We start from the raw sequence: 16,510 nt of genomic DNA on the forward strand, positions 1-16,510 counted from the left end.
GGCATTTTTAATGTTCAAATAATTATATTTCAAATAAATGATGTCTCATTTTATTTATCAAAGAATCCTGAAAAAAAAAAATCTCGGTTTCCAGATGAACGTTATGCAAACTGTTTTCAACATCGATAATAATAATAAATGTTACTGCAGCACCAAATCAGTATATTAGAAATTGAATTCAGCATATTAGAATAATTTCTTGATGTTGAATAGCCAACAAAAAGGTTTATGGACGTTATTTTTTTCAGCTATGTCGTTTTAGAAAAACTTATAATAATAAAAAAAATCATTAGGTTTGTTTATTCTTTTATATCCTTTATTTCTCACTTTAAAGCAAATCGCCGGACATTAAATGTATCAGGTGTGAACCAGCGTCAATCAGAAACCACTTAAACACTTACACAAGAATACATTACCTTTAAATTGTTCGCTTTTGGCTGCAGGACAGCACCTGAATGGGCTTGCTGACAAACTGGGTTGATCTGTCTGATTTGCAAACCACCCACGTGACATCAATTTTACCGGTATCACGTGACTATCTTTGGCAGCTTGCCCATGGTGTATCTGCTGTAGTTAAAGATGCTGCTGTGTCTGCTGCTAATGTCACCAGTTAAACAAAGACGATAAAGAAAGGACACGACAAGGTAAGAACATATTTGTGTTTTTAACTTTACGCTTAAAGAATAAGAAGGGCTGAACAGGTTGTGTTAAATCGGCAAAAAAAAAAAAAAAAAAATCAATTTTTTAATTCCATTTTACTTATTTCTCCTAAACGCCCGAATTAAATGTTTTCAAAATGTTCAATGCAAAGCGGAGAGGGGAATATCTGCGTTCAAATGACGCAGTGGTCGTGTCTCATATTCTGCTGCCCTCAACGTTAGAAAAACAGGATGTAGCGTCTCATCTCATCGATTACTAAATGTTTTACCTTTATTCAAGCCATTCTCTATGATGACATTTACTCTCTGAACAAGTGATTTATAAGCGCTGTTTTAATTAGCTCACCACTCCAAAATCGTGCACACAGTACAGAGTCAGACTGCCTTACAACGTTTAAAACACGCTGATACGGTTGTTTTTGTTGAACAGCTGATTTGCTGGAGGGGGAATGACGGGTGAACTCAACGCTAAAGTCTCGTAATACATCGTAATGCAGTTTCAGAAACTTGTTTATTCATTTCTTTATTTTGTGTGTTAGCTGATGACATGTTATGTAATATCTTATTTTGCAGAGCTCTATCTTTCTTTTCTGTAACTCGACACTGAAGTGCGTCTTGTCGTAACAAAGAGGGTTGCCATATTCTAACTTGTTTTGATCGCGGGGTGCCAAGTTGTTGTTTTTAAGGGATTTTTAAAACCATCTTTTGTTTATGTGCTGCCAAAATTAGCAATTTCTTGAGAATAGTGTGTTAATGAAAAGTTATGACAATTACTGGTTTCTGAAAACAAAACAAAACAAACAAAAAACGGCTGAAATAACGCTAAAACCAGCCTAGGCTTGTTGTCTGGTCTTCGCTGGTTAAAGCTGGACTTCCAGCCTGTTCAAGCTGGCGTTCAGCTGGTTTTAGCTGGTCTCCCATCTTGACCATCTAAGACCAGCCTGGTCAGTTGATAAAAAGTGTCCAAAACCAGTCTAAGTTAGTTGGCTGTTTTTAGCTGTTTTTTTCAGCAGGGTACTACTTCAAAAAATGCTTACAATCAGGGCCGGATCTAGACATTTGGAGGCCCTAGGCAAAATTCATGTTGGAGGCCCCCCCACCCCCAATAAAACACACTTGAAACAAATATGATTCCTAACCTTTTTATTTATAAAACATTTAATTTTAAATTTAGTATATTTTTACTTACACAGTACATAAGTTTGGACAAATTACTATTTGTAATGTTTTTGAAAGAAGTCTCTTATGCTCATCAAGCCTGGATTTATTTGTTCAAAAATACAGAAAAATAATATAGTGAAATATTATTACAATTTAAAATAATGGTTTTCTATTTTACTAGGCTATACTTTAAAATATATTTCTGTGATGCAAAGCTAAATTTAGAGTCACGTGATCCTTCAGAAAACTTTATAATATTCTGATTTATTATCAAATGTTAGAAATGGTGCTTAATATTTATTTTATAACATGTGATACTTTTTTTCATGATTCTTTGATTATTAAAAAGTTGTTTTAAAAAAGTCTTCAATATCACTTTTATAAATTTAACACATCCTTGCTGAATATTCCTGTTTTTTTCTGTATTTTTGATCAAATAAATGCAGGCTTGTAGCATAATAATAAACTTCTTTCAAAAACATTAAAAATAGTAATGGGTCCAGACTTGTTACTGGTAGCCTATCAAACTTTATCTAAGCTAATCTCTTTTTTGTTTAATGAAGATGTTATTGTTCTTGTTGTTATTTTGCTGTTTTATTCAGTTTATTCACAGTTCCAGAATACCACTTCAGTAGATGAACATGAACGTGCTTTTATAATTTTTCTGCGTTATGGGCAGGATTTTTCCCTCCCATTTAATCAATATTGACTGCAGATATTGTCATATTATTAATATCAGTAATATGTTATTATGTATTGCATTGCTACCTTAAATATGCTATACACAAATCAAGTGGAAGAGAAAGACACGATCGCTACTGAGCAGGAAAAAAAATCTAAACTGATATTCGTATAGGCTATGATGTCAGGGTATTATCTAATCATCAGCATCAGCATAGAAGATAGACCCATAGATATGAGATCCTTTATTTGAAACATTTAAAAATGTTGCAGTGTGTTGGTTTTTTAACTTTGAACACAAACGTCTTGTCTTTTACTTTTGTAGCTTTTTTACTAGTTAGCTTTGGACGCGATGTTATTCATTGATTGTACGCGCAAATTCAAAGCGTCGCGTCTGGGCACGTTAATGACGCTCGCGCGCTCTTTTAAATTCACAAAGCGGTGAATGATTTTTCCAGAAATGACGCTGATCTACAGTATCCCACAAGTTTATATTTAAAATACATTGCAATCACACCAAAATCGATGACCTGCATTACGAGCTGTGCTTCTTTGCGTGCCTATTTCTGCTTTTGCTTCGCACTCGCAGCACCTGATGGATGCGTTCGTTGACCGCCTCTGATCGCCTCTGACGTCCCCTCGGACTAAACTGGCTGGCGCCTCTATACAGTCATGGGCTGGCGTTAATGTGACGTAATGTAACAGTCTATGGTTAAGATAAACATTGTCACTATTTTTAGTTGATTAATAGGCTACATTTTGAAATAAATTGTAGATAGGACATTTAATTTTTTTTATTTTTTTTGCCCCTCTGTCTGGGCCCCATCCCGCCAATCGGGCCCTAGGCACGTGCCTAGTTTGCCTTTGCGTTAATCCGGCTCTGCTTACAATGAATAACAAACAACGTGGACCTTATTTGCTATATTTAATAAGACATGAATGACAATGAGACTTTGAGGGATAGACATCCAGTACAGTAAGTTTTCTGAGCGTTAATCCTTTAGCTGATGCAATCATGCAACATGGAAAATGCATCTTTCCAAAACATTTTCCGAAAGAGAGATCTACAACACATATTCAAACACACACTTACAGTATTTATACTTCCATTTAAATATTTACCTGTGAGGTTTAAACATATTATCTTGTGCTTATCAGTCTGTATCAAACAGATAAGCTCACAATAAGAAGAAAACCTCAAAAGCATCAATCAAAAGCCAGACAGGTTTCCACAACAAGGCCGCTTGGCTCATTCAAAGTCAAATCTAAAATGATGTCATTGAGTTTCCAAGACAACGACAGTGGACTGCCTTTACCACTGTAAACTGTGTCATGTGTGCAGATGTTTTTGTGAATTTTCCAGTTCTGGGAAACCTCTTCTAGGATGGGAAACAAGCCTCAGGGAAGGAAAACTCTCTGGGGAGAGTTTGGGAAAAATTGAATCAGTGCTTGTTTATCAATTGCTTGCTACCATTATATAATCATCAAAAATGATATACCCTCAGTTTGAAAGACAAGCTAGGGTGGACTGTTGGTTTTCGGAGACACTTAGTGTAATGACCGCTTTACAAGGATAAATGTTGATGTACATGGTTCAAGCCAAATAATCAGAGGAATGTGCTATCAGCTCTCCACAGTAGGAGAGGTGACAGCAGCGGACATCTCGTGCTTAATCATTTATAGAGGGTCAACAAACAGTCAGTGATTTCCCTAATTTAGAAACCCATATAGACCCTGATTAAACTTGCACGTTAACATATCGTGTACATATGATGCTAATTTTTCACCTTCTGATTGGGAGATGGGTTGTGAAATGTTTGAAGGAAGAAACTTTCTTGTTTACGTAATATCAGTGATGCAATCTTCACACTAGTTTTTCGTCAATTAGCTACAGTACATTTAGCACGTATGCAATATACTCATCACAATGACCTATACTGACTTCACACCATCACTAGACATTAGAGACCAGATGTGACTTTTTAATTATGTGTGTTTTATTGCTTTGATACCCAATGTTTTTTTTTGTTTTTGTTTTCCTCCACCATGTCTTGTAAAACTTGTATGACTGTCTTTCTTCAGTAGAACACAAAACAATATATTTTGAAGTATGTTTCTTTGGAGAACTGTTTTTTTCCATACATTGAGAGTTAGTGGGGCCCAAAACAACACTGCAATTATTTTTATTTATTGTAGGCTATTTATTTATAGCATTTATATTAAAAAAAGGCCTTTATTGTATATTTTCAGTTTAATTTTAGTGATTTTGTCATGTGCTTTTGTCATTTTTATTAGTTTGATATTTAATATTGTCATTTTATTAGTATTTTAATATTATTTAGCTTTATTTTGTTTTTTTGTATTTACTTGAACTTGTTTCAGTTAATTGTCAGGCAACATTTCCAATTTTAAGTCATTCATATTTATATTTTAAGTTATTTCACCTTTTTTTCAATTACAGAAAATGTATTTTTAATAGTTTTAACTTTTTTTAAGTTAACAATAGCTACACTTCCCCATTGACTTTCATTGTATGGACAGAAAACCCACTGAGACATTATTATTATTATTATTATTATTATTTCTCAAAATATCTTCTTTTGTGTTCCACAGAAGAAAGTCATGCAGGTTTGGAATGACATTTGGTTAAGCAAATGATGACAGAATGTTCCTTATATAATTATTTTTCTGGTTTGTCTTCTCTGTCAAATTAGATAAGGCCGACGAGGGCCGCTTCTATCTCCGCGCACCAACACGTACGTCTGTGGAACAGGATGGAGAACGACACTGAATCTAAAAAACTGAACGGCCAGTCTGAGGGTCCTGCAACCCTTTCAAAACCCAAAGAGACCATGCAGCTCAAAAAGGAAATCTCGCTCCTGAACGGCATCAGCCTCATCGTGGGGAACATGATTGGCTCAGGCATATTTGTGTCGCCAAAGGGCGTTCTCATCTACAGCTCCTCCTACGGACTGTCTCTAGTTATCTGGGCCATCGGTGGCATCTTTTCAGTGGTAGGCGCTCTCTGTTATGCCGAGTTGGGCACAACAATCACCAAATCTGGTGCCAGCTACGCCTATATCCTGGAGTCTTTTGGAGGCTTCATAGCGTTCATACGTCTGTGGACATCGCTGCTCATCATCGAACCCACGAGTCAGGCTGTTATCGCCATCACCTTTGCCAACTACTTGGTTCAGCCGCTCTTCCCCACCTGCGAGCCGCCGTATTCTGCTTCTCGACTTATTGCTGCAGCCTGTATCTGTGAGTAAGGTGTACATACCGTACTGTTGCTCTGCACCCTTGTTTTTCTACATTCTTAAAGTCTTTCTCACGCTAGTGTTCTCTCTTCCTCTGTTTTCTCACCCTGAGATCTGATAAGCTGCTGAGTCCCATTAAGGTCTAACTTTAAAAATGTCATGGGGCAGTTAATGAATAACTTGTTTTTGAGTTCATGGAGCCCATTCTTCTGGTTCTGTGGTGCCTCTCCTCTTATACCCGTTTCACTTGGATACCTTCAGCAGCCTCATTAGACGTGCCTTTCTAAATAAAAGAAACATTACTGTTGCCATGAATACCACCAAACTCGTTTTACTTCCTACTAATCCATTCAAGTTGTAATAATAGTTTAATTGCTGTCCTATCCTTTGGCTTTAGGGAGTAACCATTGTTGTCATTCATTGCACATTCAATTTACTTTTCAGAGTAATTGTGTCAACATATATTTATTCTTATGCTAACATGCTTACTATTCATGATGTTTCAGGCCTGCTGACCTTTATTAATTCTGCTTATGTCAAGTGGGGTACCAGGGTGCAGGATGTCTTCACTTACGCCAAAGTGCTGGCCCTCATTGTCATTATTATCACTGGGATAGTGAAAATGTGCCAAGGTAAAAAAAATGTACTCTACACAATCAACAATCTTATAATCTTATTTTTGTAAATGTTTTACTTGTTCATGTCTGAGCCAGATGTTGCTCAAATTGTGAGATTTGAATCAGCTTAAAGGGATAGTTCAGCAAAAGGGATAGTACCCTCATATCCAAACCTGTATGGCTTTATTTCTTCTGCAGAACATACAAAAAAGATACTGAAAATGTCTCTTTTCTTTTGTTTGTTTTTTCTTCCATTCATACAATGGAAATCAGTGGTAATCAAAACTGTTTGGTTATTCAAAATGCCGTATTTTGTTTTCTGTAGAAGAAAGAAAGGCACACGGGTCTGAACAGTAGAGTGAGTAAATGATGACAATTTATTTCTTTAGTTTATTTAACAGAGACCGTGCACACAAATAAGCATTACTGTAAATGTTGCAGAGTTCGTCTAAAGCAGGGGTGTCCAATCCTGCTCCTGGAGGGCCACTGTCCTGCAAAGTTTAACTCCAACCCTAATTAAACACACCTGAACCAGCTAATTAAGGTCTTACTAGGCATACTAGAAGCTTCCAGGCAGGTGTGTTGAGGAAAGTTGGAGCTCAACTCTGCAGGACAGGACTCCAGGACTGAGTTTGGACTTTCATCCCTGGACAGAATGTTGAAGTCAACCTAAAAACAAATACAAAATGTGAAGTCAAAATTAAAATCATGTTATAAACCTGCAAAAGCATACAGTATGCATAGTACTGTACATTTGATATATAAATCCAAATAACACTATAAGAGCAAAACCGCAATACAAAGTGTTCTAAGAAATGTTAATCTTGAAGATCCGCTAAACTTTTCAGTACTTTTCGTAATGTTTCCCACACAGGTTTCACAATGAACTTTGAGGATTCATTTCAAGGCTCGTCTCGTGACCCAGGAGATATCGCTCTGGCATTGTACTCGGCTCTTTTCTCATACTCCGGCTGGGACACTCTTAACTTTGTCACAGAAGAGATTAAGAACCCTGAAAGGTACTTCTTTGAAACAGACTTGACCCTTAGTTCCTGTTCCTGTTGTGAACATACAGCATGAAAAAAATAGTTATTGATAAAGATAGCTAATACTTCTGTTCATGGGTGTCTCAGGAACCTTCCCCTCTCCATTGCAATCTCCATGCCGATCGTTACGATCATCTACATCCTCACAAACGTGGCCTACTACGCTGTGCTCGACATGAGTGCCATCCTTGCCAGTGATGCTGTTGCTGTGGTGAGTTCATAGACCTCTGTGTTGTCATAATGTTTGTAGTGTCTGTAATCTAACAGCTAATATTTCCCACAGACGTTTGCAGACCGCACCCTGGGAGTGATGAGTTGGACCATCCCCATTGCGGTTGCTTTATCCTGTTACGGAGGTCTTAATGCTTCCATCATTGCTGCATCTAGGTCAGTCTAAAGCTTGGTTTCAGAGATGGTCTTATAATTGGGAGATACAAGGGTCCATGGCTCAACCATTGGAAAAATCTTAAAAGGGACATAACACACAGTTTCTGCCAATCTCATGTTAATCTTGAGTACCTATAGAGTAGTATTGCATCCTTCATATCTCCGAAGAGTCTTTAGTTTTATCAGATTTCTAAAAGACAGATACGCTGTACCGATTCTTTACGAAAACAGCCGAGCTCCTGGGGGCGTGCCGTGGGCGGGGCTAAAGAGTCACGCACAATACATCATCGCATTATCCCTGGATAACTTTTGATTCACTATACGTTCGCGTTGTTAACATTATATGCAGTTACGCGCCAATTGCCAACAAAACAGACATTTGATGTTTCCTACCGGCTGAAATTCCTACTCATGACCTGGATATTTTAGCGCTGGAACCGCTTCATCTTTCAGTTTCAAACGATCCCAGTTTCAAACTGTTTAAAAAACATTTGTCACCGAAATGCAGGCAAACAAACAAACACACCCCGGATAAACTAACTGCATCTACTGTTCCTATAACACTGGGTTCTTTGGGAAGCTGAACAAGGTTATCTTTTCCTCACAACCACTGAAACTTATACAAATCCTGAGGGAGTGTATTTGGCACAGAAATACTCTGTCATACGTCCAACTCATTTTTTTAAACTTTGGCCATGTTTAGCATGAGAATCCAACTCTTTAACAGTGTAAATTAGTCAGAATGCATGAAATAGCATTATACATCCCCTTTAACGGCTAACTTGAATTACGTGTCCCTTGGTAACCAATCACATTACAGCCTTGACATCATTGAATTTAGTTCAGGGGTGCGTTTCCCGAAAGCATCGTTGGCCAACTATGGTCGCAAGTTCATCGCAATGTCCATTGAACTCTATTGGTAACGACGGAACTTGCGACCATAGTTGGCCAACGATGCTTTCGGGAAACGCACCCCTGAGTTGTGCAACAGTCAATCAATGTTTGCGGAGACCATAGAAATGAATGAGAAATGCAGTCAAATAAATCATACCCATCGCCCAATTGTCTGTGACTTATTTTATAAAAAAGCATTTTTTTTCCCAGTGTAAAAATAGATAAATCTTAAAATAATGTTTAAGAGCAAACATGTTGAAAATTAGCCCATGGGCTGTCGATTCATTAAATTATTTATTTCCTCACAAAGGCGGTTTATTCAGCGTAGTGAAGCCTCTCCATTGACATCCATTAAAAAAAAAAAGGCCTTTTGTCTCCCTCTCTGTGTACCACAGCGTTTGCAGGTGTTATGCTTTTTTAAGCTAAGGTTGCAGGCTTGCCTTCAAGTGGCTTTGTTGATTTCTACACACCATCATGAATAATTTAACTTAAAGGGCTAGTTCACCCAAAAATGAAAGTTCTGTCATCATTTGTTGTATTTTTCCATTCTATGGAAGTTAATGGGTTCCATCAACTTTTTTGTTACCCATATTCTTCAAAATATCTTCTTTTGTGTTCAGCAGAAGAAAGGAACTTTGGAACAACTTGAGGGTGAGTAAATGATGACGGCTTTTTCATTTTTGGGTGAACTAGCCCTTTAAGTCCATTCTATTTTCATAGTCTAAAGAGACTGATTGGGAGCTGTGTTGGTATTATATGTTTTGAAAATGCTCCTGTACAATTGCAGTGGTTTATAGTTTTATTATTCCTCTTGAACCTCTGTTTTGTTCTTCAAGTTTATTCTTAACGACTGCTGTTAACCTCCAGGAGGAGGAACAGAGCTTAGTTCAGATCCTGTGGTTTTTATAGGAAGCCACTCAATTGCGCTCACACCATCTGGAGCAGCTTTCTGGTAATGATTGTGTGGGGGGCCTGCCACTATTCCATGTGTAAGATAATGAGATCTGAGGAGTGTTGAGAAATTTTGGGAGTGTTGAGAAAATATATGCAGTGCTGATGCTTTGGGAACCCAGTTTCTTGTATGATATATTTGCATGAAATCTTCAAATAAAATAGATTTGCAAAAATGCAAACAAGGTTTTTTTTTTTTTTGTGCAATTATGCCTTTGGTTTGCATAATTGGTTTGCTTTCTCAGCACTTTGATAAGGTGCAGTGCTATTTCACTATCACTATAATAGCATTATAGATTTAATATTTTTGTGTTTTCATTTTAACTTTAGTGCTTTTGTGGTGTTTTTTAGGATTTAAATAAAATTCTATATAGTTTTTTATTTCTGTTTTAGTTATTTTAGACTATTTAAAAAGAGAAATGTTGCCTGTGGCAACTACCTAAAATAAAAAAAATGTTTAGTGTTTTTATATTTTATTTTATTTAAGTTTGCGTTTATTTTAAGTTAAATTAATAACCTTTCCTGGGTGCATTTGAGATACATTTGAATAAAGCAAGTCTCTTGCTGCTGCAGGTTGTTCTTCGTGGGAGCTCGAGAAGGTCATCTTCCAGATGCTTTGTCCATGATTCATGTGCAGAGATTCACACCAGTTCCTGCACTGCTATTTAACGCAAGTACATTTCAGTTACACTTATAACGCCTAATGCTTCTTAACATTCTCTCTTTATCAAAGAAACTTTTTCTGTGACTCTTTTTTTTTTCTCCTATTTTTTTAAGTATTAAAAATGATATATTTTATATATAAGTGGTTTTTTTTTTTACTTTCTATTAGTACATTTAGTTCTTCAAATATAAGTGTTACTGTAGCATCTCACAGTCTGGGATGTTTGAGATTTTCTGTCTCCATCTAGTGGATCAAGTAACTAAGGTTGTGCTTTCTGTCTGCAGTGTGCCATGGCTCTGATCTACCTTACAGTGGAGGATGTTTTCCAGCTGATTAACTATTACAGCTTCAGTTACTGGTTTTTCGTTGGCCTGTCTATCGCCGGGCAGATCTACCTTCGCTGGAAAGAGCCAGACAGGCCCCGACCACTGAAGGTGAGGCAGTAGACACTGTGCAGATGGGAATTTTGTTTTTAGCACCTTCATAATTTAACAATAACATGAAGAAGTGTGTGATCTGTCATTGTGCACACATAAACCTGTTACAAACAACTATAGCCTACTATTATATGCACTATATTCAAAAGCTTGGGGTTAGGAAGATTTATTTTAAGTACTTTTATTTAGCATTAATACTTTAAATCAGCAAGGGCACATTAAATTGGTCGAAAGTGACAGTAAAGATAGTGTAATGTTACAAATAAATGCGGTTCTTTTGAACTAACTTTAGAATCAAAGAATCCCAAAAATACATCATGGCTTCCACAAAAATAAAATATACTAAGCAGCACATCTGTTTTCAACATTGATAATAACAAATGACACTGCAGAACCAAATCAGCATGTTAGAATGATATCTGAAGGATCATGTGACTGAAGACGGGAGTAATGATGCTGAAAATTCAGCTTTGCTCACAGAAATAAATTACATTTTAAAATATATTCAAATAGAAAACGGCTATTTTAAATTTTCTGTTTTTACTTATATATATATATATATATATATATATATATATAAATATAATATATGCAGCCTTGGTGAGCAATAAGATACTTTTTTTCAAAAATATTTTAAAATCTTTCAAATTTAAAATCTTTAAAAATGACCCCAAACTTTTCAATGTAAGTGTAAAAAAACAGGTTAGTTAGGACTGGTTCAGAAACTTAAATGAAATAACTGTTGTTAAAAAAAGGGAAGATAGAAATCAGGTGCAATTTGAAATGGGACATTGAATGTGAACTAAAATGTTGTTTTCCTCTCCTCTCTTCCATGTTTGTGTGCGATCAGTTGAGTCTGGTGTATCCCATCATCTTCTGCATGTGTGTTGTGTTCCTAGTGGCTGTGCCACTTTATTCTGACACACTCAACTCACTCATTGGAATTGCTATTGCCCTCTCCGGAGTTCCTGTTTACTTCTTGGGTATCTATCTTCCTGAGTCTAAGCGCCCACCCATCATCACTAAATTACTAAGTAAGTACCACAGACTTTAGCACTAAGACTTTCATTTGTTTACAAATTCAGTGATTGCATATAAAGTTGGCACAATAGGCTTTCCCCATTGTGACGTATATTCGACTCAAACGGCTTCTGTGATATTTCTGTGATCTCATGCGAGTGACAGGTTGTCCCGCCCTCGCACCAAAAAACACAATCAGAAAAAGAGATGTTGTTGTAAGAGGGAGAAAAGTTATTTTGATTAAATAATACAAGGGCACATACAAAATTAAATGATGTGCACAAATAAATAATTTATAATAAATGTACTAATATTATTGATTTGTTCATTTTGATTTCATGTGAACTTTAACATGTCTCCCTTACACAGATGCCATCACCCGTTTCACCCAGTTCACGTGCTTTTGTGTGCTCACCGAGATGGACACCGTTGATTAGAACACTTGCACTCCTCTTACCCACAAACCCACTGGTTCAGGACGAGGAAACCAATATCTGGAGATAAGGGAAAAAGATCTTCCACACTTTAAGACACAGATGTACTCCTAAAGTCACTGCGTTTGGATTTTTATTTTAAGGTGTCGGTTAAGGTCGTGGTGCACTGCAAGTATTAGGAATACGACCTTATGAACCATATGGCATGAAAATGAAGGCCATTTAAAGGTTCATAATGGTACCAGCGCGCTCATGATCCAAACACTATCTGTATTCCTGAATTAGATTTATGTTTGTAACACTTTCCACCCTGTTTTTCTAACATGCTTTTATTTTAGAATCTAGTCTTTACAATTTTCAATTAATTTATAAATTTTTTTAAGCAAGATATTTTATTTTCATCTTCCTCTTCGTGATTTACTTTCGCACAAATGTGTAAGTTCTTTTATATATATTTTTTTGTGTGTTTTCGGAGTTGGCCAGAGGTCAGTCCTGTATAATTGCCCACATGCCTTAACTGGTTTTTAGGGGGAAGGTGGTTGTACACAGTTGAACGTTCAAATCTGCTGCTATGCTGCTGTACATGTAATGAAGCATCACATTCACTTGTAGAAGAGGCTAGGTAAGAATAAAGATGAAGAGTACATCAGATGTGCTGGAAACATTTGTCGACTCAATCTAGGAATGTTTAAGTACATCTGTTCCAAATTTGGATATTATTATCTGTATTTTTCAAATTCTGTTAACTTCAAATGGTATTCCAGATTTAAACATTGAATTGTTTTTGAACATTGAAGTGTCATGGGTTTCTGTAAAATCAGTATGAAATGTCCATCAGCCAAACAAGCAATACTTTTTTTTACTAGTGAAAATCCAAGTTGACTCAGGATGCAATTTAAACAGGTTATTCTGATGTTTGCCTTGTAGCGTGTCACACACTGAAACCACACTGTCAAACTGTTTTTTATTTGCCTTAATGTACAAGTGTTTCTATTAATTTATTTCAGAAAGAGTATCAACTTTTTTTTACCAGACAACTGTATGAATAAATTAAATAATTCAAGAGATTTTCAGTTTAATTCTGAAGTCTTTATTTTTTTATACACATCTACATATTTACAGGTATGTTGTTTTTCACCCCTTTGGATATGGGGAACTTACAAACACTACACACATAACTGACAACACAAAGCACCCCACACTTACACAAACTCAAATAATCACCATTTTCTCCCCATACTATCTTCACATCAAACAATCGCAAAATATTGCAAATAGTAAATCACTCATCTCACTAACGCGCAAGTCAAAGCAACCCACACAAGTACACGCACATGGGCTACCACATACATCCACTTTTGACAAAAGAACATACAGCTTCACTCAACACACGTCAGTAAAAATGGCCTCTCATGCTTGTTACAACACACGGAGGCTCTCAGTCAGAATCGTTATACTCTCGTTCCTCCTCATCAACATCCTTATCTTTGTCATTCTCCAACTCCTGCATCACGTCCTGCCGGTAGCATTCCCAGCTCCTCCTGCTATACGAGTGCTCTTCACTCCAGAAACCTGGACCGAAAAATACATTCAACATATTACGATATGGCATTTGATAAAGCAGTTGAGGCTAATTTTTTTTGGTTTAAAGTTTAGTTTATGCTTTTTTTTTATGTCATAATATCTAGGGATAGAAGAGCTTTAAAAAGATTCAGAAATGAAGCAAATATAATAGCTTGGGTGTATGATGACCTCCATATCGCTCCTCTGCATCACTGTCACCCTCACTGCTCTCATCTGGGTAGTCATTTCTCCAGTTGGTTTCAGCGTTCTCATCATCTTCATCTTCATACACCTCTTCCTCCCAGGCCACTACATCAGGGACCTGTGTATTCAAAGAGAAAAAGACAAATGAGTCTGTGCAAAGATAAAATAGATCTTCAACTAACCAGGCTTAGTTTTAAATAAAACGTCCTAAATTCAAGCTGAATAGTAGTAGTAATAATAATAATAATAAAAGTTAATCCAAAATATGAATAAAAACTGCAATAGTAAATAGATAATACTAAAGTAACACTGCAACGAACCAGCTCTCCCTCTTGTGCGTAGGGTCTGACAGACAGAATGTCTTGGATCCAGCCTGGTGTGGCCGTCTCTTGGTAGTACAAGTCGTACACGTAGTCATCCTCTTTCTCTCGATGTTCAATACCGAGTCCATCTCCTGACACACTCAGCTTCTCACGAATCATCTTCACAGAGTTACACAGGATTGTCTCCGGGTCAGACACAACAGTCTGAGGAAAAAGAAAACTTCAACTTTTAATAAGCGGATAAAAAGTCATTAGCTTCTGGTTAATTACTTTGGTAGACCAGTGTAAATTGTGAATGCATATTTCCTTACGAACTACATTGTTAAATCTTCTTAATTTTATTTTTTAAATTAACGAGTTAAAAGAAATGGATGGTAAAAGAAAATGTAGCCAAAACTTATATTCAATGTTTGAAAAGTTTAATTAGTTCAGCCAAAAATGAAAATTCTGTCAACATTCCCCCTCATGTTGTTCCAAATCCATAAAACTTTCGTTTAACACAAATTAAGCGATTTCTGTCTCTTCAAAGACAGCTACGCAACTGACACTTCGACGCTTCAAAAATTTCATAGAGAAATTCATATGTTTGATTAAAAATTTCTTAATCCGTGTTCTGAAGGTGAACGAAAGTCTTACGCGTTTGGAATGACACGAGGGCGAGTAAATTATGACAGAATTTTCTTTTTTGGGTGAACTAACCCTTTAAGGTGGATATTGCATGAGGTTGGCTGAGAAAATGCAAAGACTAAGGGTGGATACTAGTTATAAAGTTGTTGTTATAATTATTATAAGATCAGTAAATGTTGAAAATAGCAATATCATAAACAAGTAGATGTGTTCAACTTCAAATATGAATAAAAAGAAAATATTAATAAGAATGAGGGGTTCTTCAACTACATTTGTTTGTGATTGTACATTTTTTTCTGTTGACAGAAACTGCTGAATAAAATCTTCTGGCTTTACCTTGCCAGGCACCTTGACATCACCATCCTCATGCAGAATATCAAACACTTGCACTTCTCCCAAAGCCAGGTTGTCACGGTTCTCTGTTTGGCTGTCATCGTTCTCCTCTCCTCCTCTTGCAGGTGTAGGCTCTGTTGGCAGTCCGGCCCTGTGGCTGGACAGGATCCGGTACCGTTCCTCTCGCCTGGTGCTCCATTTGACACTGCGCAGATCACCAATGATCCTCTGAGAGCTTCCTTGTGATGGCCGCAAGGCATGATGGGCCAGACGTGGACGTGCCAGAGCTTCACGGACATGTGGCTGTACCGGAGCATCCTATAAAAATAACTGATATATTTTAACAATAGGAAGAAATACTGAAACAGACAAGAATTGTGATTATATAGATTTAACCAAAGCAATCATTTCCATTTAACAATTATTCTGAACGGAAGACTTAATTTCAAACTTATCTATCAATCCATCACTGGATCTATCAATCAAGCCATCCATGGTCTACATCAAGCATAAACACGTGTAATTTCACTATTTCATACACTGTTACCTAATTTTTTACAAGCACATTTTTCATATTGTTAAGGAACTATGCTGTCCAAGGAGACGGTTAAATAACATCTCAAATGTAACAAACAAGGTAAAAACACAGATTTTTGACAAGCGCATTGACTTGAGCGCTGGCCAGTCATGACGTCTTTACGTCATCAATGACCACCCAAAACAATACAACCGCACAGAGAGCACTAGATTTCGTTTCTCCTGACGGTACAGCAGTCATTACCTGTGACACCACGGTGGCTACTAGCTTGAACACAGAGTTCTCTATCTTAGGCTCCTGAGGTTCTGGTTCACTTTCATCGCTGGGCTGAGCCGCCGTGGCCTCCGGACGGATCCGCTTACAGGCCAGCAGCAGCGCGTCCGCTGGATCAGTGCCTCTCTTCCTCTTCACCCGCAGAATGGTCGTGCTCGGGTCCATTTCGGTAAAGACACGTCTGTTGTGTCACCACGGGGAGATTTCAGATGGCAGACAAACAAATACACGAGCCAGCCAGCGACGACGACAACAACCTGCGCTGTAGCCTGCCTTTCTTCCTTTCCACTCGTTTTTTCTCGTTTGGCGGTTTTATTGACCATCATGTTGAGGAACCGTAGCGCCACGCTGCGGCGTGGAGTTTCTTAAACGTAAAGGGTATCTGTATATGTCCCCATATTGTTGCAATTAACCGCCTGCAGAGGTCGCGGTTTAATTGGG

At 37.2% G+C, this 16,510-nt stretch overlaps 2 protein-coding genes across 3 annotated transcripts; one reads left to right on the top strand and one right to left on the bottom strand.

Moving 5' to 3' along the window:
• The first annotated feature begins 439 nt into the window (after positions 1-439).
• slc7a6 (solute carrier family 7 member 6) lies at positions 440-13,320 on the top strand. Of its 2 annotated transcripts, none has more exons than XM_081393651.1 (10): positions 440-644; positions 5,216-5,762; positions 6,265-6,390; positions 7,250-7,394; positions 7,509-7,632; positions 7,705-7,808; positions 10,227-10,323; positions 10,602-10,751; positions 11,605-11,788; positions 12,144-13,320. In XM_081393651.1, exons 2-10 carry the CDS (start codon positions 5,276-5,278, stop codon positions 12,209-12,211), a joined length of 1,485 nt encoding a protein of 494 aa, XP_081249777.1. In that variant the 5' UTR covers positions 440-644; positions 5,216-5,275; the 3' UTR covers positions 12,212-13,320. The 2 variants fall into 2 exon arrangements, with proteins under 2 accessions (XP_081249777.1, XP_081249778.1); XM_081393652.1 differs by having other exon boundaries at positions 545-644; positions 5,216-5,515; positions 6,300-6,390.
• On the bottom strand, positions 13,280-16,426 carry slc7a6os (solute carrier family 7 member 6 opposite strand). Its single transcript, XM_081393660.1, has 5 exons — positions 16,040-16,426; positions 15,262-15,576; positions 14,296-14,502; positions 13,961-14,093; positions 13,280-13,780 (listed from the first exon to the last, which is right to left on the bottom strand). Exons 1-5 carry the CDS (start codon positions 16,232-16,234, stop codon positions 13,647-13,649), a joined length of 984 nt encoding a protein of 327 aa, XP_081249786.1. The 5' UTR covers positions 16,235-16,426; the 3' UTR covers positions 13,280-13,646.
• Between the last annotated feature and the right edge of the window lie 84 nt (positions 16,427-16,510).

The sequence above is a fragment of the Scardinius erythrophthalmus genome (assembly GCF_964197995.2).
Source record: "Scardinius erythrophthalmus genome assembly, chromosome: 2".
Taxonomy (NCBI): domain Eukaryota; kingdom Metazoa; phylum Chordata; class Actinopteri; order Cypriniformes; family Leuciscidae; genus Scardinius; species Scardinius erythrophthalmus.